This window comes from Cynocephalus volans, chromosome 4 (assembly GCF_027409185.1).
Source record: "Cynocephalus volans isolate mCynVol1 chromosome 4, mCynVol1.pri, whole genome shotgun sequence".
NCBI classification, from domain to species: Eukaryota; Metazoa; Chordata; class Mammalia; order Dermoptera; family Cynocephalidae; genus Cynocephalus; species Cynocephalus volans.
Genome location: NC_084463.1, coordinates 135610511 through 135628970, shown reverse-complemented (window position 1 = coordinate 135628970; position 18460 = coordinate 135610511). Strand labels below are relative to the sequence as shown.

General features: G+C 41.3%; 1 protein-coding gene across 2 annotated transcripts; it reads left to right on the top strand.

Annotated features, from left to right (window-relative positions):
• Nucleotides 1-208: 208 nt before the first annotated feature.
• LOC134375644 (COMM domain-containing protein 9) lies at nt 209-14457 on the top strand. 2 transcript variants are annotated; one of them, XM_063094278.1, is made up of 6 exons: nt 217-267; nt 7978-8103; nt 10034-10173; nt 11543-11577; nt 12584-12687; nt 13550-14457. In XM_063094278.1, exons 1-6 carry the CDS (start codon nt 217-219, stop codon nt 13688-13690), a joined length of 597 nt encoding a protein of 198 aa, XP_062950348.1. In that variant the 3' UTR covers nt 13691-14457. The 2 variants fall into 2 exon arrangements, with proteins under 2 accessions (XP_062950349.1, XP_062950348.1); XM_063094279.1 differs by lacking the exon at nt 7978-8103 and having other exon boundaries at nt 209-267.
• The last annotated feature ends 4003 nt before the right edge of the window (nt 14458-18460 follow it).

The following is an 18460-nucleotide window of genomic DNA, read 5'->3' as shown; positions in this document are numbered from 1 at the left end:
AGAGAAGTCAAGCCAATTTCCTAGCCTGAACACCGTCCTCCGCCCGCATCCTCCCAGCCCCTCAGTCCCCGCGTTTAGCCAACGGCCGAAGCGCCCTTCTTGGTTCTTTCCACTCCGCCATCCTGAAGGACTACAGCCCCCGGCATGCCTCGCGGCGGCAGCTAGAGCCACGTGACCGCGCTTCTCCGGGTGCCGCGGTCACATGACTTTGGGAAGATGGCCGCCGTGACAGCGGAGCACTTTGCAGCGCTTCAGACCCTGCTGAAGGTAAATTGGAGGGGTGGGAACAGCGTGAGGCGGGCTTTTGTCTCTGTGACTTCGGACGGAGCGAGAATTAGGAATAAATTAAACCTGGTCTGGAGTCACAACTCTGTCACTGCTTCTCTGTGTGGTCCTGGACACATCGTTGCCCCTTTCTGAGCATTTTAAAAGCAGGTATAAAATTAATACCGCCCTGACAGGAAGGTAGGAGAAAAAATGAGGTAATGGACGTGAAGGCGCTGCACAAACGCCCCCTGCTATTAGTCTCTGGGGCTGGTTTTCGGGATGGGTGCATTGGGGTGGTCATTGTGAGATCCCGTTAGTTCCCCATTTCATCCCGCAGCCCCTCCGAGCTCCACAGTTGAGAAACTGCGTCCGCCAGCCCACCGAGTGAGGCCGCCTTCTGTTCTCCCGACGCCCGGGTTTTCTGTACTCACTTTGTCCTGTGTACGGGCCAGAACACGCTCCTGATAATCGCTTGGAAGAGTGTGAGGTTGAGAGAGACATGCTTCATAGGGTTTTGTAAAGCTCAAATGAAATAACGGGTTGGAATTACTTCTGATTTCCTTTATAGAAGAAGGGGCGGTTTTATTTTCCTTCGTAGAATTTGTCACTCACTAGCTGACATTATGCGTTTATTTACCTCTTGTCTCTCTTTCTCACAAGAATGTAAGATCCCGGAGGGACCCTTTCCTTCTCTCCCCCCCCCCCCCATTTCTTTAATGAACTTTTAAAAATTAATGTGTCGTATATACACAGTAAGGTGCATAAATTATAAGTGTGCAGCTTAATTATTTATTACACACTCGTGTAACCACCACCAAGTTCAAAAAATGAACGTTTCCAGTACCCCAGAAGTCCCCCTATTTGCCGCTTCATCACTTCCCCCGCTCTCCTCTCCAGTAGTAACCACTATGTTTGCTTCTAACACAATCAATTTAACATTACCTATGTTTGAACTTCACATAAATGGAATAATATAGTGAGTCTTTTTTTTTTTTTTTTTTAATCTGGCTTCTTTTTTCACCATTATGTAGCAGTAGTTCATTCATTTTCATTGCTGTTGTCCTGTGTACTTTCTTTTCTCTTTTAAACAATTCCTTAAACTTTTTATTTTGCGAAAATTATAGAATCACATGCAGTTGTAAGAAATAATGCAGAGCGATCCCATTTACCCTTTACCCAGTTTCTCCCGATGGTTAACATCTTGGAAAACTGGTATAATATCACAGTTAGGGTATTGACATTGATACAGTCAAAATACAGAACATTTTTATCACCACAAGGATCCCTCATGTTACCCTTTGATAGTCACACCCACTTCCACTCTGCCTCCACCCCTCCTTAACCTGTGGCATTTTTCATACCTGTAGTCTTATTTCAAGAATGTCGTATAAGTGGAATCATACACTGTGTAATCTTTTGGGATTGACTTTTTTACTCAGCCTAATTCTCAGAATATTCATCCACGTTGTAATGTTTCATGTTACTTATGCATGACGTTGAAAGACATCTAGATTGTTTCCTTTTTTTTCCCCCCTTGCTATTACAAATAAAGCTTTTTATAAGGACACCAGTCATACTGGCTTAGAGTCCACCCTAATGACTTCATCTTAACTAATCCATCTGCAAAGAACCCTATTTCCAAATAAGGGCACATTCTAAGGTCTCGAGGGTTAGGACTTCAATATCTGAATTTTGGTAGGGGACACAGTTCAACCCATAATCAGAGCTTTTGCATAGAAAAAGATTTAATTTGATGGGGTATAGCTTATCAGTTTTTTCTTTTATGAATTATGCTTTTGGTGTCAAGTCTAAAAACTCTTCACCATGCTATAAATCCCAAAATTTTCTATTTTTTCTAGAAGTTTTATAGTTTTACATTTTACATTTACATTTTATATTTAAATCCATGATCTGTTTAGAATTAATTTTGTATACAGTGTGTGAGACTTAGGTTGAGGGTTTTTTTGGTTTCTTTTTTTTTTTTTTTTTTTTTTTTTTGCTTATAAATGTCCAATTGATTCAGTGCCATTTGTTGAAAAGGCTATTTTTCCTCCATTGAATTGTTTTTGCACCCTTGTCAAAAATCAACTGGGCATGTTTGTGTGGGTCTGTTTCAGGGTTCTCTATTCTGTTGCATTGATCTATGCTTATATCCCTCTGACAGTACCGTCCAGTCTTGATTACTATAGCTGTATAATAAATCTCGAAATCAGATAGACTGATGTCTCCCAGTTCATTCTTTTTTGTCAGAGTCGTTTTAACTATTCTAGTTCCTTTGTTTTTTCGTATAAATTTTAGATCTTGGCTATATCTTAAAAAAAAAAAAAAAGTTGAGATTTTAATAGGAATTGTGTTAAACCTGTGTATCAATTAGGGGAGAATTGACATCTTTAGTATGTTAAATCTTCCATGAACATGTTGCATCTCCACATTTATTTAGATCTTTTTTGATTTATTTGATCTGTGTAGTGCAGTGTGCAGCTTATAAATCCTGTATTTCATATTTTGAGCAATTGAAAATGGTATTGTGTTTTTAATTCCGGTGTCCACATGTTCATTGCCAGTATGTAGAAATACAACTGATTTTTGTGTGTTTATCTTGTATCCACAAATTTGCTGAACTCACTCTGGTTTTGTTTTGTTTTGTACATTCCTTGGGACTTTCTGCATAAACAATCATGTTATTTGCAAATAAGTACAGTTTTATTCCTTTCTGATCTGCATACCTTTTATTTTATTTTCTTACATTATTTCAATGGCTAGAATTTTTCGGCACTATATTGAGTGAGAGTAGTGAGACATCCTTGCTTTGTTCTCAGTTTTAATGGCAAAGCATTCAGTCTTTCAGCATTAAGAATAAAGTTAATTGGAGGTTTTTAAAAGATGATCTTTATCAAGTTAAGGAAGTTCTCTATTCTTATTTTTTGTGAGTTTTTATCAAGAACAGATGTTTGATTTTATCAAATGCATTTTCTGCATTGGTTGATATCATGTGATTTTCTTCTTTAGCCTGTTAATATTGTGGATTACATGGATTTTTAAATGTTGAACCGGGCTTGTATCCCTGCAATACATCCCACTTGATCATAGTGTATAATTTTTTTTATATATTGCTGATTTCTATTTGCTAATATTTTGTAAAGGATTTTTGTGTGTATTTTCATAAGGGATATTGGTCTGTCATTTTCCTTTTCTGTGCTATCTTTGGTTTTGGTATCATGGTAATACTAGCTTTATAGAATGCATTGAGAAGTGTTTCTTCTTTTTCCTAAGGAAATTGTGTAGAATTGGTTAATTCTTTCTTTGAATGTTTGTTAGAATTCTTTGGTGAAGCCATCTGGACCTGGAGATTTATTTTTTGAGAGTTTTTAAATTACGAATTCAATTTCCTTTTATAGTTATAAGGCTCTTGAAGTTATTGATTTCAAATTGGGGGAATAGTAGTAGTTTGTGTTTTTTGAGTAATTTGTCCATTTTTTTCTAAGTTGTCAAATCTATATTTATAGAGTTATTCATAGAATTTTCCTATTATCCTCTTGATGTTTATAAGGCCTGTAGTGATATGCCCTGTTTAATTCCTGATATTGATAATTTGTGTCTTCTCTTTTTTTTGAGACTTGCTAAACATCTGTCAATTTTATTGATATTTTCAAAGAACCAGCTCTCTGCATCATTGATGTCTCTATTTTTCTATTTTCAATTTCATTAATTTCTGTTCTTCATTATTTCATTTCTTCTGCTTCTTGTGGGTATATATGCTCTTTTTGGGAACTTAGATTATTGATTTGAGACTTTTCTTCTTTTCTAGTGTATGCATTTAATGCTATACATTTTCCTCTCAGCACTCCTTGGCTGTGTCCCACAAATGTTGATATGTTGTTTTCTCATTTTCACTCAATTCAGTGTAATTTTTAAAAAAATTTCCCTTGAGACTTCCTCTTTGACTTATGGATTATTTATTTTTATTTTATTTATTTATTTTTTTTTTTAAGATGATCAGTAAGGGGATCTTAACCCTTGACTTGGTGTTGTCAGCACCACACTCTCCCAAGCTAACTGGCCATCCCTATATAGGGATCTGAACCCATGGCCTTGGTGTTATCAGCACCACACTCTCCCAAGTGAGCCATGTGCTGGCCCCTTATGGATTATTTAGAAGTGTGTTCTTTAAGTTTCCTAGTGTTTGGATATTTTCCTTTTATCTTTCTGTTATTGATTTCTAGTTTGATTCCACTATGGTCACTGAGAACACACACTGTATTATTTCAGTTCTTTTAAATTTGTTGAAGTTTGTTTTATGGCCCAGAATATAATCTATCTGGGTATATGTTTAGTGGGCACTTGAAATGAATGTGTATTCTGCTCATACTGGGTAGAGTGTTATATAAATATCTGTTAGATTGATTGATGGTGTTATTGAGTTCTTTTGTATCCTTATTGAGTACTGTCCAGTTGTTCTCTTAATTGTTGAAAGAGGGGTGTTGAAGTCTCCAGCTCTATTTGTGGATTTGTCTATTTCTCCTTGCAGTTCTGTCAGTTTTTGCTTCACATATTCTGCAGTTCTCTGACTATGTACATGCACATTTAAGATGTCTTCTTGGTGGACAGAAACTTTATCATATTAATATCTCTCTCTGTCTCTGGTAGTTTTCTTTGCTGTGAAGTGTGCTTTACTTGATGTTAATGTAGCCACTCTTGCTGTCCTTTGATTAATGTTTGCACAATTTATCTTTTTCCATCCTTTTACAGCCTGCCTATATCATTATATTTTAAGGGAGTTTCTTGTAGACAGTATTTAACTGAGCCATATTGTTAATTTGTTCTGCCAAAGTCTGTCTTTTAATTTTAATATTTAGACCACTTACAGGCAGTGGAATTATAGATGTTAGGGCTTAAGTCTAACATTTTATTTTTTGTTTTCTGTCTGTTCTCTCGTTTTTGTTTCTTTTTACTTTCCTACCCACAGGAAGTTGTAGTTTATTTGGACATTTTTTAGAATTCCATTTTGATTTGTCTATAGTTTTAAAATGCATTTCTTTTTATAGCCATTTTAATGGTTGCTCTAGTTATTATATTAAATATATGTAGCTTATCACAGTCTATTGATGTCATCATTTTACCTGTAAAGGTGAAGTATAGAAACCTTTACTCCCTGTATATCCCTTTACCATATCTCATTTATAATATAGTTGTCTTAAATATTTCCTCTACATACATTTAGAGCTGTATCAGACAGAATTACGATTTTTGCTTTAACCTTCAAACATAATTTAGAAAACTCAAGAAGAAAAGGAAATCCTATCGTATTTATCCAAATTTTTGCTTGCCCTTTTCTGTCTTTCCTCTTGATGTTTCAAGTTTCCTTATTTTCTTTCTGTTTAGAGAACTTGTTTTAGCCCCTTTTTTTAGAGTAGATCTTGACAAATTTTTAGTTTCTCTTCATTTGAGAATGTCATGTTTCCTCTTCATTCCTAAAGAATACTTTTGCTGGGTGTAGAATTCCAGGTTGACTTATTTTCTTTAAGCATCTGAAAAATATTGTGCCACTTCCTTCTTCCTCCTTGGTTTCTGATATGAAAGCTGCTGTACTGTGGATTGAATGTCCCCCCAAAACTTAATCCCCACTGTGACAGTGATAAGAGGTGGGAAATCCTCTTATAGTAATTGGAAGGTAGGGCCTTGAAGAGGTGATTAGATTGTGAGGACCATGCCCAAGTAAATAGATTAATTCATTGATGGTTTAATGGTGGTCTTGGGAGTGGTTCTGAAGGCTTTAAAAGGACAAGGAGTGAGGAGTTAGCTCACTCTCTGCTTCCACCATCCACCATGTGACACCTTGCTTTGCTGTGAAGAGTCAGTACCCCAAACAAGGCTCTCAGCAGATGTGTTCCCTAGACTTTGAACTTTACAGCCTCCTAAACTGTAAGTAGTAAATATTGTTTCTTTACAAATTACCCAGTTCTAGATATTTTGTTATTAGCAACAGAAACAGACTAAGATACTGCTGTCATTCTAATTGTTTTTCCTTTATAAAGTGTTGTTTCTCTCTCACTGCTTTCAGTTTTTTTTTTTTGTTTTTTTTTTTTTGTCTCATTTTCTGAAGTTTAATTATGATGTGTCTTGGAGTGAATTTTTATGGATTTATCCAGTTTAGGGTTTGCTAGGGTTCTTGAAATATATTTATGATTATGTCTAAACTAGGAAGGTTTTCAGCTAACATTTCTTTGAATACTTTTCAGTCTTGCCCTCTCTTATTGTCTCGTTCCAGGACTACAATTAAACAAAAATTAGATTTTTTGTTATCATCCCACAGATCCCTGACGCTCTGTGCATTATTATCAGTCTATATTATATGTGTTGTTTAGCCTGGGTAATTTCTATTCTTCTGTCTTCCAGTTCACTGATTTTTTCCTTTATCCCTTCCAGTTTGGTTCTGAACTTTTTATTTTGGTTATTGTATTTTTATTAAAATTTATTGTATTTTATTAAAAGATTTCCATTTTGTTCTTTATATCTTCTATTTTTTTATTGAGACTTTCTTTTTTTTTTTCTTAATGTTCCAAGCATGTTTATAATTACTTCAGTCATTCTCATTATGGCTGCTTTAAAATCTTTGTCAGATAATTTTAACATCTGTCATCTTGGTGTTGGCATCTACTGATTATCTTATTTCATTCAACTTGAGATCTTTCTGGTTCTTGGTTTGCTGAGTGATTTTTGATTGAAACCTAAACATTTTCATATTATATTTTGAGACTCTGGATATTATTTCAGTCTTACATTTTAGCTGGCTTTCTCTGACAGGGGAAGGGGGTGCCACCTCATTGCTACCAGTTGGAGGTAGAAGTCCAGGTTCCTTACTTGGTTCCTGTTGATACCTGAAAGTAGCAATTCCTATCACAGTCTATCGATGTCATCATCTTATCTGTTAGGGTGAAGTATAGAAATCTTAATCTGGAGCTTTTTTTCCCCAAAAGTAGGAGTTCCTTGTTACCACTAGGTAGGGGTGGAAGCTCTGGCTCCACATGGTCACTACTAATCTTACAAGGTGGTGGGACTTGTTCCTGGCTGGCAAGCATAAAGGTCCCAGTTCCCTACTTGACCTTCTCAATACCACCTGAGGAGGAGTGTTGGGGAACCTCATTACAGCCTTACAAGGCTTCCCACTCAAGTCTAGGCTTCCCACTCAGCCTTTGTTGACATAGGTGGGGGTTGGGCCACAGTTCTTTCTGTGAATTTGGCTGGAGTAGAGCAGTTATTATCTAAAAGTTTTCTGTCTTGCTAGGCCGCCCCTTTCTTGGTTCTTTGGGTAGAAACAGCAGGTGTTCGTTATTTGTTGGAGCTTTTTTTTCCCCCCTGTATCTATTGGCACTTCCAGGTTGCCCTTTTCTTCAGGTCAAAGTCTGGGATACATGAGGCAAAAAGAAAACCCAGGGAACTCACCATCATGTAGTTCGCTGGATCTCAAGATTCCTAGCAGATCTGCCTCTATCCCGCTTCCAGAGCCCGTTTGTTTTCTATATAGTACTTAGGGATTTTAGTTGTACTTAGCAGTAACAATAGGGAAAAGTACATGTATTTCATCTTCCCAGAAACAGTGTCCTATGTACCTTTAAATCTTTAGTCTCAAAGGTGTCACACAATGACTAAGACAGTATTACTCAGTTTTCAGGGTCTGAGTTTGTTTTTTTCCCATCTGTGAATTCACAGGCCTCCTCAAAAGATGTTGTCAGACAGCTGTGTCAAGAGAGCTTTTCCAGTTCAGCTCTTGGCTCAAAAAAACTTTTGGACATGACATGTTCCAGCTTGTCTGTGACCCAGGAGGAGGCAGAGCAAGTAAGTGTGGACAGAAAAGACCTTTGGCTACTGACCCTCTTAACTCATTAGTCTCTTTCTTGACTTCCCAGTCATTGCCAGGTCCAAGGAAAATTTCCCCCTGAAATGTCTGTTGACATTATAGCAAACTTTAGATTGTTTTAATGTCAGTGAACTTAAAAGCTATTGTTTTCAACCCTTCCTATGGTAAATGAGACATGAATGGGAGAACTATACCTAGAGTCAGATCTCCTGACATTTTCTTTTCAGAATTTTTACTTAGACAATGTGGACAAAAGCAAAACTTTTTGTGGTTTTCTTTTTCAGCCTGTAGCTTGCTGATTTTGATTAATTGTCAGCTGGATAGCTTCGGGCAGACTTTTCAGGGCTCCTTGGGTAGAAGCTGTAGGGCCTGAGTGAGATTAGGGACCACCACTGCTGGGTGCCCTCAGGCTGCCTTGGGGTGCTTTGTGTAGCGCAGTCCCTCCTCATGCCCGTGCCCCACACAAAGTCCCCTGTTCCTCACATCTGACCTCAGCAGGTGGCCAAGAGGAAGAGGAAGGTAGCTCAGTAGGTTACATAGCATTGACAGCCTTATCTTTCAAAGGCAAATATATGTGTAAAACAAGAGTTTCTTCATTCAAATGGGCCTATGTTATTTTTTTTTTAATCTGGAGCTTTATTCATTGAAATCAGCTGTAGAAAAGTAAAAGGCAGAAGCAAGATTCTAGAAGTGAGTTGGAAACTTAGCTTGGAGTCCCCCAAAAGTAGACCCTGAGGCAGGCACTTGAGTGCAGGTAGTTCTTTGGGAGGTGATTCTAGAAAGCACCAAGGAGAGAGTGGGAGAAAATCAAACAGGGAAGGGAGACAAGCTAATAAAAGAGTCTGTTAATGAGCAGTTACTACTTTGGGCAGCTGGGGCTCCATCTTGGGTTCTTGTGAGAAACCAAGTAGAATACATCTCAGAATTTTTCCCCTGGAGGGCAGGGAGGCTGGGGCATTTATCCATTTACACACACCCCTCACTGGTGGAGGGGTAACAACTGCTCCTCACATCTGGGTTGTGCCTGTCTACAGTCAGGCAACTTTCAGCAGTATCAGAGAAAGCCCAAAAGCAGAGAAACAGTTACCTCTTGAGAGTCTTCTTAGCTACGCATTATTATATTCAGAAGATGACTGCAGCCACACTTGAGTACGGATTCACTTAGAAGGATGCAGGATGGAAATACAGTGTTCTAGCAGGGCAGGGTCAGGCAGGCACTTTTCTTCCTCAAGAGGTGTCTACACAGCCAGCCAGGAGCTATTTGTTCTCTTTGCCCTCCTAGGTGACAGCTTAGAGGCAAGGACATGAGATGACAGCTTAGAGGCAAGGACATGAGACTCCCACCACCCTGGATTCAAAGCCCACACTTCACAAAAGCCAATATCTGGTCACAGTTCAGCAAGCATGGCTTCAGGTTCTCGCAAGGAGTGTCATGCAGCACTCAGGGAATCCTAGAGCTATGGGCCGCCAGGTGTTAATACAGTCCTCTCAGTCCGGAGGCCTTGGACCAATGCAGTGTTGCCTAGTAATACAGCTGACTTTTCATCTTTCAGGTTACCAGGGAAACAGCACTAGAAAGTTAGCTGAAGGTCAGAATCTCATGCAGTAGGAAAACAGATGTAGTAAACCTCTGCCCACAAGTAGGGAGTATCCAGCAAGCTGACAGCTTACTGGGTGAGGTAGCTGCATCTGTCTTCTGAGCAACAGGTGAACTCAGAGGTGGGCTGTGGTACGTGGGGCAGCAGCAACTGCTGCAGAGGACTCTGGACTCATGCGTCTCTGTTGTATGACTGTGGCAGTGTGTAGCAGTTGAGGGGGAGTGGGCGGGAAGCCCTGTCCCTGGCCCCTGTCTCGTGTCTCCTGCCCTGCTTGTCCTGCAGCTAAATGGCTACCCCGTGTGTCCTGCAGCTGCTCCAGGCTCTGCACCGCCTCACTAGGCTGGCAGCATTCCGTGACCTGTCCTCTGCCGAGGCAATTCTGGCTCTCTTTCCAGAAAATTTCCACCAAAACCTCAAAAACCTGCTGACAAAAATCATCCTAGAACACGTGTAAGTGCTCATTTCTTCAGATTTCCTTCTAACTTTAGCACATTTTTTGTTTTTATTCCTATTCTAGAATAATATGTTCATTGTTGAAAAATTAGAAAACACAAATAAAAAGAAAATAAGATACCTATAATTCCACCACCTAGAGGTTAGCGATATTAATTCCTTAATGGAAAGCCTTTTAGGGCTTGTTTATTTTTTCTCTTTATACATATATACATATAGAAAGAGGTTAATGTTTTGGTTTTGTTTTTAACAAAATCGAATTATGCCATTTTATATCTTGCTTATTTTCAGTTAACAATATTAACATTAATGACATTTCATGTCAATAAATATTTACCTTCAATATCATTTTAATGGTTTAAATGTATTTATTATATAAAGAAACTATGTATAATGTAATTTAGAAATTTCTTAGTGTTGGACATTTAGGCTATTGGCAGTTTTTTACTTCAGTATACAATTTATAGTGAAAAATTTGCTCATGTACTTAATTATTTCCTTACTAGGTTAAAGGTAATGGATGTATTAAGGTTTTGTCCTAATTCTTACTATCAAGTTGGCCATCAGAAAGACTGCACCAACATATTTTTCCACCAGTAGGATATGAGTGTGAACCTCTCCCAACACCTTCACTGAGGGGATTTTTTTTCTTACTTTTTTTCCGCAGTTCCACAAATGGCAAATGGTACCTCATTTCAGTTTACATATCTTTGACATTAGTAATGTCAGATATCTTGTTCATGTGTTCATTGGTCATTTTTATTTCTTTTGTGAATTATCTGTACATTTTCTTAGCTGGCTAGGTCCTTTTAAACACATACAATTTAAGCAGAGTTGATTAACTGTTGGTTAGTAGAAGGCTTGAACAGACCAATCTAAGAGCAATGACTGAGAATGCCTGTTTATCAAGGGTTTTGTTGTTCATGAAGAACTTCCTCATACATAACCACATTTTATTCTCCCTATGACATTGTTTGCTGTAGCATTAGACAGGTCTGTCTAGATGTGTTTTTGCACAATATACAATACTTCGTGTAGCAGGTGCTCAAAAAAGAGAGGATAAGTTGACCTTTTCTCTGTTTTGTCTCTAAGAACAATAGCACAATAAGATTACAATGCATTAAGGCTTTTCTTTTTTGTCCTAAGCTCTGAAAACTAACAGCACGTATGGCCTTAACATCACTAAGCTTTGTAAAATAAACAAAAGACTGCTTCTTGGAGGGAGGCATTTCTATGGTCCTTTCCCGTAGGAGGGATTACAGGTCTGAAGATCATAGGAAGAGCAGAGGCCCACGTCCAGGAGCCTCTGTCATTATCAGAAGACTCAGTCTCATTTCCTCTTCCATTATTTTTCCCTCTTAAACAGATCTACTTGGAGAACTGAAGCCCAAACGAATCAGAGTGAGTACCAGGAGCTCTTTCCCTGTGTCTTTCCTCCCCAGCCCCATCTCTCAGTCTGCCAGGAATTTTAACCAAAAACCAAAGTGAACTATTCTAATCCCAAACCATACTCTGTGTTTTTTTCTTTTTTTTAAATTTTACTTTTTTTTTTTTCGATTATAAACATTGTTAAATGGCTAATGGACACAAAGAATGAGTACATTTTATAATGACAAATATGCCAACTCTCTTGATTTGATCATCACATATTGTACACAAATGCCAATAGTCAACTCTGTGCCCCACAAATATGTATAGTCAAATATGTTTTAATAAAAATAAATAAATATTATTATATAGGCATGTTGTAAAACAAAATACAGAAATATGCAAAGCCGAAAGTGAAGTACTTAAAATAATTATATTTCAATTAGGAAAAACATTAACAGTAGTTGAAATTAGTATGAAAGACTGAATAAAGTGGGTGTTTAATAAATGGTTTTTACACTTACTCTGACCCAGCCATGGTGCTGAAGCACTTTGCCTGCATTAACTCATTTAGTCCTCCCAACAAGCGTGTGAGCTAGGCTGAGATTATCCCCATTTTCCAGATGAGGAAACAGAGGCTACGAGGTCAGACAAGTGGTAGAACACGTATTCAAACCACATCTGTTTATCTCTAAAACACGAGCCCTTACCACCATTGCTGAAGCTGCATATTTCCTAAGGCTCAGGCCATGACCTCACCTCTACCTTGTGTCATTCTCATTCTGTCCTGCCATCTGGAGGATTGGGTGTGCAGGTAGAAGTCTGGAGATGCTGTCCACTGTGAAGCAGCACTAAACAGAGCAATGGGTAAGGCCCATGACTGGCTGTGGGTCTTGGGCCCTGTCTGTGTCTCCCTTAGAAACTTGCTGCATAGATCAAATGCACTATACATGTACAGCTCTTAGAGCCACCAGTCACAGAGCAAAGGCTTGGTATATGTGGGTGGCATGAGCTCTGAGCTGAGCTGTCCCCTCTGCAGTCTCTCTGCCACGCCTGGTCGACCTGGACTGGAGAGTGGATATCAAAACCTCTTCAGACAGCATCAGCCGCATGGCCGTCCCCACCTGCCTGCTCCAGATGAAGGTATGTCCACTGTTAAGCTCATTAGAAAGAAAGAAGTAGCAGTAGTGACTCTGCACCCCATAGGCCATCTAAAACATCAGTCTCCAAAGTTTGGGGACCTCTAACCCCACAAATAAAAAAAATTAGTATCACCTAAGTGCATGTATTTATTTACAAAGTATACATGTACTGTCATATCAACATATTATGGACATCATAAAACATATACCAAAAGGAGAAATTTTAAAATGAGATAAATGCAAAATATAATATTTTTTAAATAATTTGCTGGTACCTGAAGGTTACCATATACACTTAGAAGTTTAGCTTTAACAACAGAAGTGTGCTTTTGGATTTCAAAAGCCTTTTTGATAATTTTGCTATTCATTAACCACCAGCTTCCTGTCAGTACGATCAGGCTGTCACTACACGTATGGTAATGTGGCAGATCAGGCGCTTCTCTTAGCAGCTGGAGAAGTGTCCATTCTTCATTTTCATGTTCATGCGCCCCTGCCTCATTGGTGTTATCGTCACTTTACAGTTCTTTTCAGGAATCTTTGTACACCACATTTCCATTTGTTAGGGTTTATTTGGTTAAAACTAGATAATGTAATGTTGCATCTACCTAACCAGAGAGGTGAGTGAGCTTGGGCTTGGCCTCCACTTATACCCACCCAAGGCCCTCTTGCAAATTTAAACTGACCCAGGCCTGTGAGGCATCTTCTTAACTCTCCTCGGAGACTAAATGGCTCAAGGGCAAGGACTCCGTGTAGCTCTTAGCAAAGCGCCTCCCTTTAGAGGCTCAGCAGAACTGTGGTAGGGCTCACCTATGGGGATGGGAAGAGAGGCAGCTTTGACTTTCTGGACCATGTTCTCTTTTCAGATCCAGGAAGATCCCAGTCTGTGCAAGGACAAACCCTCCATCTCAGCTGTCACTGTGGAGCTCAGCAAAGAAACACTGGACACTATGTTAGATGGTCTGGGCCGCATCCGAGACCAGCTTTCCGCTGTGGCCAATAAATGACCTGACCCACTGCCGTGCCCCAGCTGCCTGTCAGTGATGGAGCACCTCCCAGCATGCAGGCTGCCCTTGCAGCTGCAGCTGACAGCAGGCGGGATGGGGGATGAGGGGCCAGCTGCCATCCAGAAGGCGCAATTGGATTGGGAGGAAGCAGCCAGGCCCCTCGCTGTTCTCCCCACTCATCTTTTTCTCTTTCTGAAGCTGCTGAGCAGAAGCTTCCGTCTTTAAGAGGCTCCTGTGTGCGATGTAATCACCACTGTGGCAGCATGAGGGAACATTTGCTTCGTCAGCTGCCTCTGCATGGCTGCTCGGGAAATTCAGGCCCAGATTGTGGAGCTTTTCTAACAAGTTCATTTCCAACATTAGCTCTAATTAGCTCATTTCCAACCCCGGAACACAAGGAGGCAATCAGGTGGGTGATGCCAGCAGTACTGCTCCTCTGTCGGACAAGCTGGGCATGGGCTGGCCTGTTAGCTCAGTTGGTTAGAGTGCAGTGTTGTAACACCAAGGTCAAGAGTTTGGATCTCTGTACCAGCCAGCCTACCAAAAAAAAAAGAAAGTCGGATCTCGCAGAGCAGGGCCACCATGGTGTGCCCCATCCAGGGTGTTCCCTGAGCTCCCTCAGCCCTGCTGGTCCACCTCCAGCAGAGAACATCTGAAATGGGTGCTAATTCCCTTCTTCGTGAAGACAGGGCCTCTTCCTTGATATAATGCAGCCATTCCTGGGTGAAGAAGTGGGAGTAATCGGAAATAAATAGCAGTTCTAAACATGTCATGATTCTGGTTGTGATTCTTGTAGCTTCTGTCCTTCATCCAAGTTGTTGCCGTCAACAAGCACTGCTTCTGATTCCTAAAGATGACCCAATGTCCTTATTCCCAGCTAAGCTGTGACCCATGGTGTGACACAAAACCAGACATTTGAACACCACCCCCTTCTGTGTTTCCACCTGTCCTGTAGAACAAAAGCAAACATGGTTGGCATGTGCTTGCTACAAGAGCTCTGACCAGATGAGATCATCTGTCATGTGCTTCCCACGTCATAGGCACTCCACGTATGAACACTTCCCCCCTTTCGTTATCCAGATCATCCCGTGGCAGCAACTTGCAGCCTGCTGTCTGAGTGCTCTGTTCTGGCAGCTTCTCTGGCTGTGTGTATGGGATGGATGGAGCAGGTAGAACCTTGGGTTCAGGATATGCACTCGGGAGTCGGGCAGCCAGGGTCGGAAGCCAGCTCTACTCAGGGGTATGGTGCTTGACCTCTAGTGCTCAATTGCCACCCACCCCCTCCTTTTCTTTCTTTTCTTTTTTTTTTTAAATGGGTATAGTAATAGTATCTAAAGGACTTTTGTGAGAATTAAATGATATACTTAAAAGCACCTAGCATTGTTATGGCTAATAGAAAAGGCTCAAAAATGTTAGCTTTGATTATTAATGGAACTGAGAGTAGAAAGCTCTGTGCCTTTATTGTTTCATCTACGATAACGGTTAGTGTAAGGATAAATGTTATTATCCTCCCTTTATCGACAATAAAACCAGCTCATTGAGGTTTAGTCACCTGCTCATAAATAACCTCATGTGGACTTGGGTCCCGATTTCTCTACCTTTCTCTCTGCAATATAGGACTTGGCAAGGGACATGGAGTTCTGTGACTAGTTCCATTTGGAAAATGTTGAGACTGAAGTAGAGACAAGAAATATTGCCTCTGCCCACCCAGTGAGATACTAAGAAAGTTGAGGGAAAAATCTTCAAGCTCTTCTTTGCTATCTCCTGGAAGCTAAGCTGTCTTCTTTTAAAATAGTGGATTGTAACCCTTTGGGGACCATACCCATCTAGAATCTGATGAAAGCTGTGGATCCTTTCTGTAGGAAGTGAATGTTCCATTTTTTGCATGCAATGACAAGAGGTTGTGGACCCCAGAAGCCAGCCCACTGCTTCCAGGTTGAGAGCCCCTGGTCTTGCCCTCAGCTTGAGTCCAGCTTGAGGCATGAATTCTTCCTTCTCTGCTTTCCTTCCACTCCCTATGACCTGCAGATAGAAATCTCAAATCCCCATTCTCTGGGCCTCCCATGAGCATCCAGAAGAAACTAACCCGATGTAAGGAGCCCAGCATAGGTGGCTGGGCAGTTGGACACTTCTTTAGCCAGATCTACCTGAACAAAGCCATCTAGGTGCATGATATACAGAGAGCCTTCAATAAATAACTGGAAAAGTCAATAAATGTTTACTACCCTTCACATGTTCATTTACGAGGTTTATTTTTTACCATTAACGAGGCTGGGTTGTTGGTAGACACCATATTTCTGGTTGGCCTGACCCTATCTCAGAAAGACCTAGCTTCTACCTATTGATCTCAAAGTTCTTCCATTCATTGCTTGTCCAGTTTCCCAGTAGTGCTTTGTGTGATGGAACAGCTGTATTCAAACCGTCTCTTCCTTAAGTGCAGCAAGGTTTGTATTTCCAAACTTCTTTCACAGCCAGGCAGTGGTCAGTCTCTGCAATGGCTGCCCCTGGCCGCCCAGCACTTTCCACCCATCCACAAGGGGGACCTTCTGGCTGAGTCCTGATCAGTATGTGTGCCATGGAGATGATCACATTGGCCTGTTAGGCCAATCTGAGTTTCTAGGTCAGATAAGATCACCTCCTGCCTCTGGGCTGTGACAGTGAGGCCAGTGATGGTAGGGGCCATTTCCTGCCACACAGGGAAAGTCCATCTGTAGTCAGGGAAGCCATCTAGACCCGGAGACTGGGAAAAGGATGAGAAAATCCAGTGTACCTGGGGCCAATCCCACTCCTTCTAGGGAATCCATCAGGATGGACCAGGCTCATGTTAAAGCGTACCCAGTATTGTTTTCATCAGATGTGGTAAGACACACAGACGGAATTGATTGCATGAGGAAGAAGTTTATACTCCCAGAGCCCTAGAAACAGGCGGCATGCAGGGCCACATGGGGCAGGACACCTCTTCTGGACTTTAGGGGGAGATGGAGCCATATGCTCCTTTCCCCCATTTCATTAAATACTGAGCCACCGGTCTACAGGGAGGGGACCTCTCATATCCCCCTGGGTTGGGGAAGGAATCACAACAACAGCAACCAGACAACAGCTGAGAAGTTTGTGACCTGAATAACAATATCTGTGGGGTGCCATGATCCCCTGAAGAGGAGACCTTCACACTGACCCCATGAATGGCCTGTGACACATTAGCAAGCCTTCAGGCAGAGCACTGTCCACTACTCCAAGAAACAGGCTGAAATTGTACTCAGCAAATCTCTGAGGGAAAAGAGAAGGTGGTTTATCAAGTGCGCCTGGGAGCATACAACATCCCAGACACAAAGCACTTTCACCTAAATGACTCCAATGTCCCCTCTGTTGTCAGTGCTGCCCTGTCAGTGGATCAGACTTGTCCCTTGATGCTAGGAGGGTAGCCACCCCTTGTCCCCTTCAGAGGGACCTTTTTGAGAAACTGATGTAGCAAATTACCTATATAACTCCCGGCGCTCTGTTCTGGATCCTGGGCACTCCACCAACATGGAGAAATATGTTCAGTGCCCCTTGGCACTCAGTCCCGCACACTTGACACTAGCCTGTGAAGCAGCTTGGGGAGGACCCCACTTTTAGAGCTCCATAATTTTAAGTTGGGAATTTATGGCAACATCTGACAAAAGAACACAGTGCAGTAACCACCAAGCAGCAAGCTCTGCAGCTCTGCTGTCTGTTGGATCCAGCTAGTAAGTCAAGAACAGTCTAAGGACATACCACCTCCATCTGGCATCAAGCCACCCTGCTTTCTGAGCCAGTTGTGCTAAAAATGGGTACCCAGGATTTTTTCCAATCAGGAATGATAAGAACTGCAGACATGAAATGATTGTCATGAAGGAAGAATTTTGTGCTCACAGAGCCCTAGAAACAGGAGGCACAGCATGCCAGGTGCCAACACGTCAGGCTATGACACTCAGGAACGCGGGGGGAAGCATCAGCATTGGTCAGGAAGTAGAAAGGGAGAGCAGCAAGCATGGCCCAGAACCCTCATTGGGGAAGCATCAGCATTGGTCAGGAAGTAGAAAGGGAGAGCAGCAAGCATGGCCCAGAACCCTCACTGGGGTTTTCGCCCAAAGGAATGGGCGAGGCAGGGTATGTATGTTGCGTTAGCTTAGGATTGAATAGTGTGAAGAACTTAGTGGGTTCTGGTCTAGAGGGATGGTCCCTAGTTGCCTAGTGCCTGGCCCTGTGGTAATTTAGGGCAGGGGGATACTGGCTTGATGTGTGAGTTTGATAAAAGAGATGCTTGGGGGTATGGGCTCTAGGTTGGTTGGTTTGTACATCAAAGACATGCTGCAGCAGAGATGTTTGCTCTCTCTAGGAATCAGCTACTCCTGGGAGGAGCAGTCTCTCCAGGATCAAGGCCCTAAATGCCAGAACATCAAGAATACAGAACATAAAAATAAACAGTCAACACAAGGTTATGCCACAGTAACAAACAATCCCAAGGTTGCAGTGGCTTTTAACACAACAAAAGTTTCTTTGCCAGTGCTACTCGCCCAGTAGACGTTGGGGGCTGAGGTGGGTACTTTGCTTAGTGTAGTTACTAAGGGCCCAGGATGATGGAAACTTCATCTCACACATGCCTCCACAATCAGCAAGGAAGGACGAGGAATATGGAAAATTGCACTCTTGCTCCTAAAGCTTCTGCCCAGAAGAGGCAGACAGGTCACATGGTCACACCTAATTCTAAAGAGGGCAGAGAAATTCAATCCTACCATGTGCCAGGAAGGA

Excerpts from the sequence above, each read along its gene's own strand:
- LOC134375644 (XM_063094278.1), top strand. The coding sequence starts at position 217 with ATGGCCGCCGTGACAGCGGAGCACTTTGCAGCGCTTCAGACCCTGCTG. Across the intron at positions 268-7,977 it reads CGCTTCAGACCCTGCTGAAG|GCCTCCTCAAAAGATGTTGT; the intron begins GTAAATTGGAGG and ends GTGAATTCACAG. Across the intron at positions 11,578-12,583 it reads TGAAGCCCAAACGAATCAGA|TCTCTCTGCCACGCCTGGTC; the intron begins GTGAGTACCAGG and ends TCCCCTCTGCAG.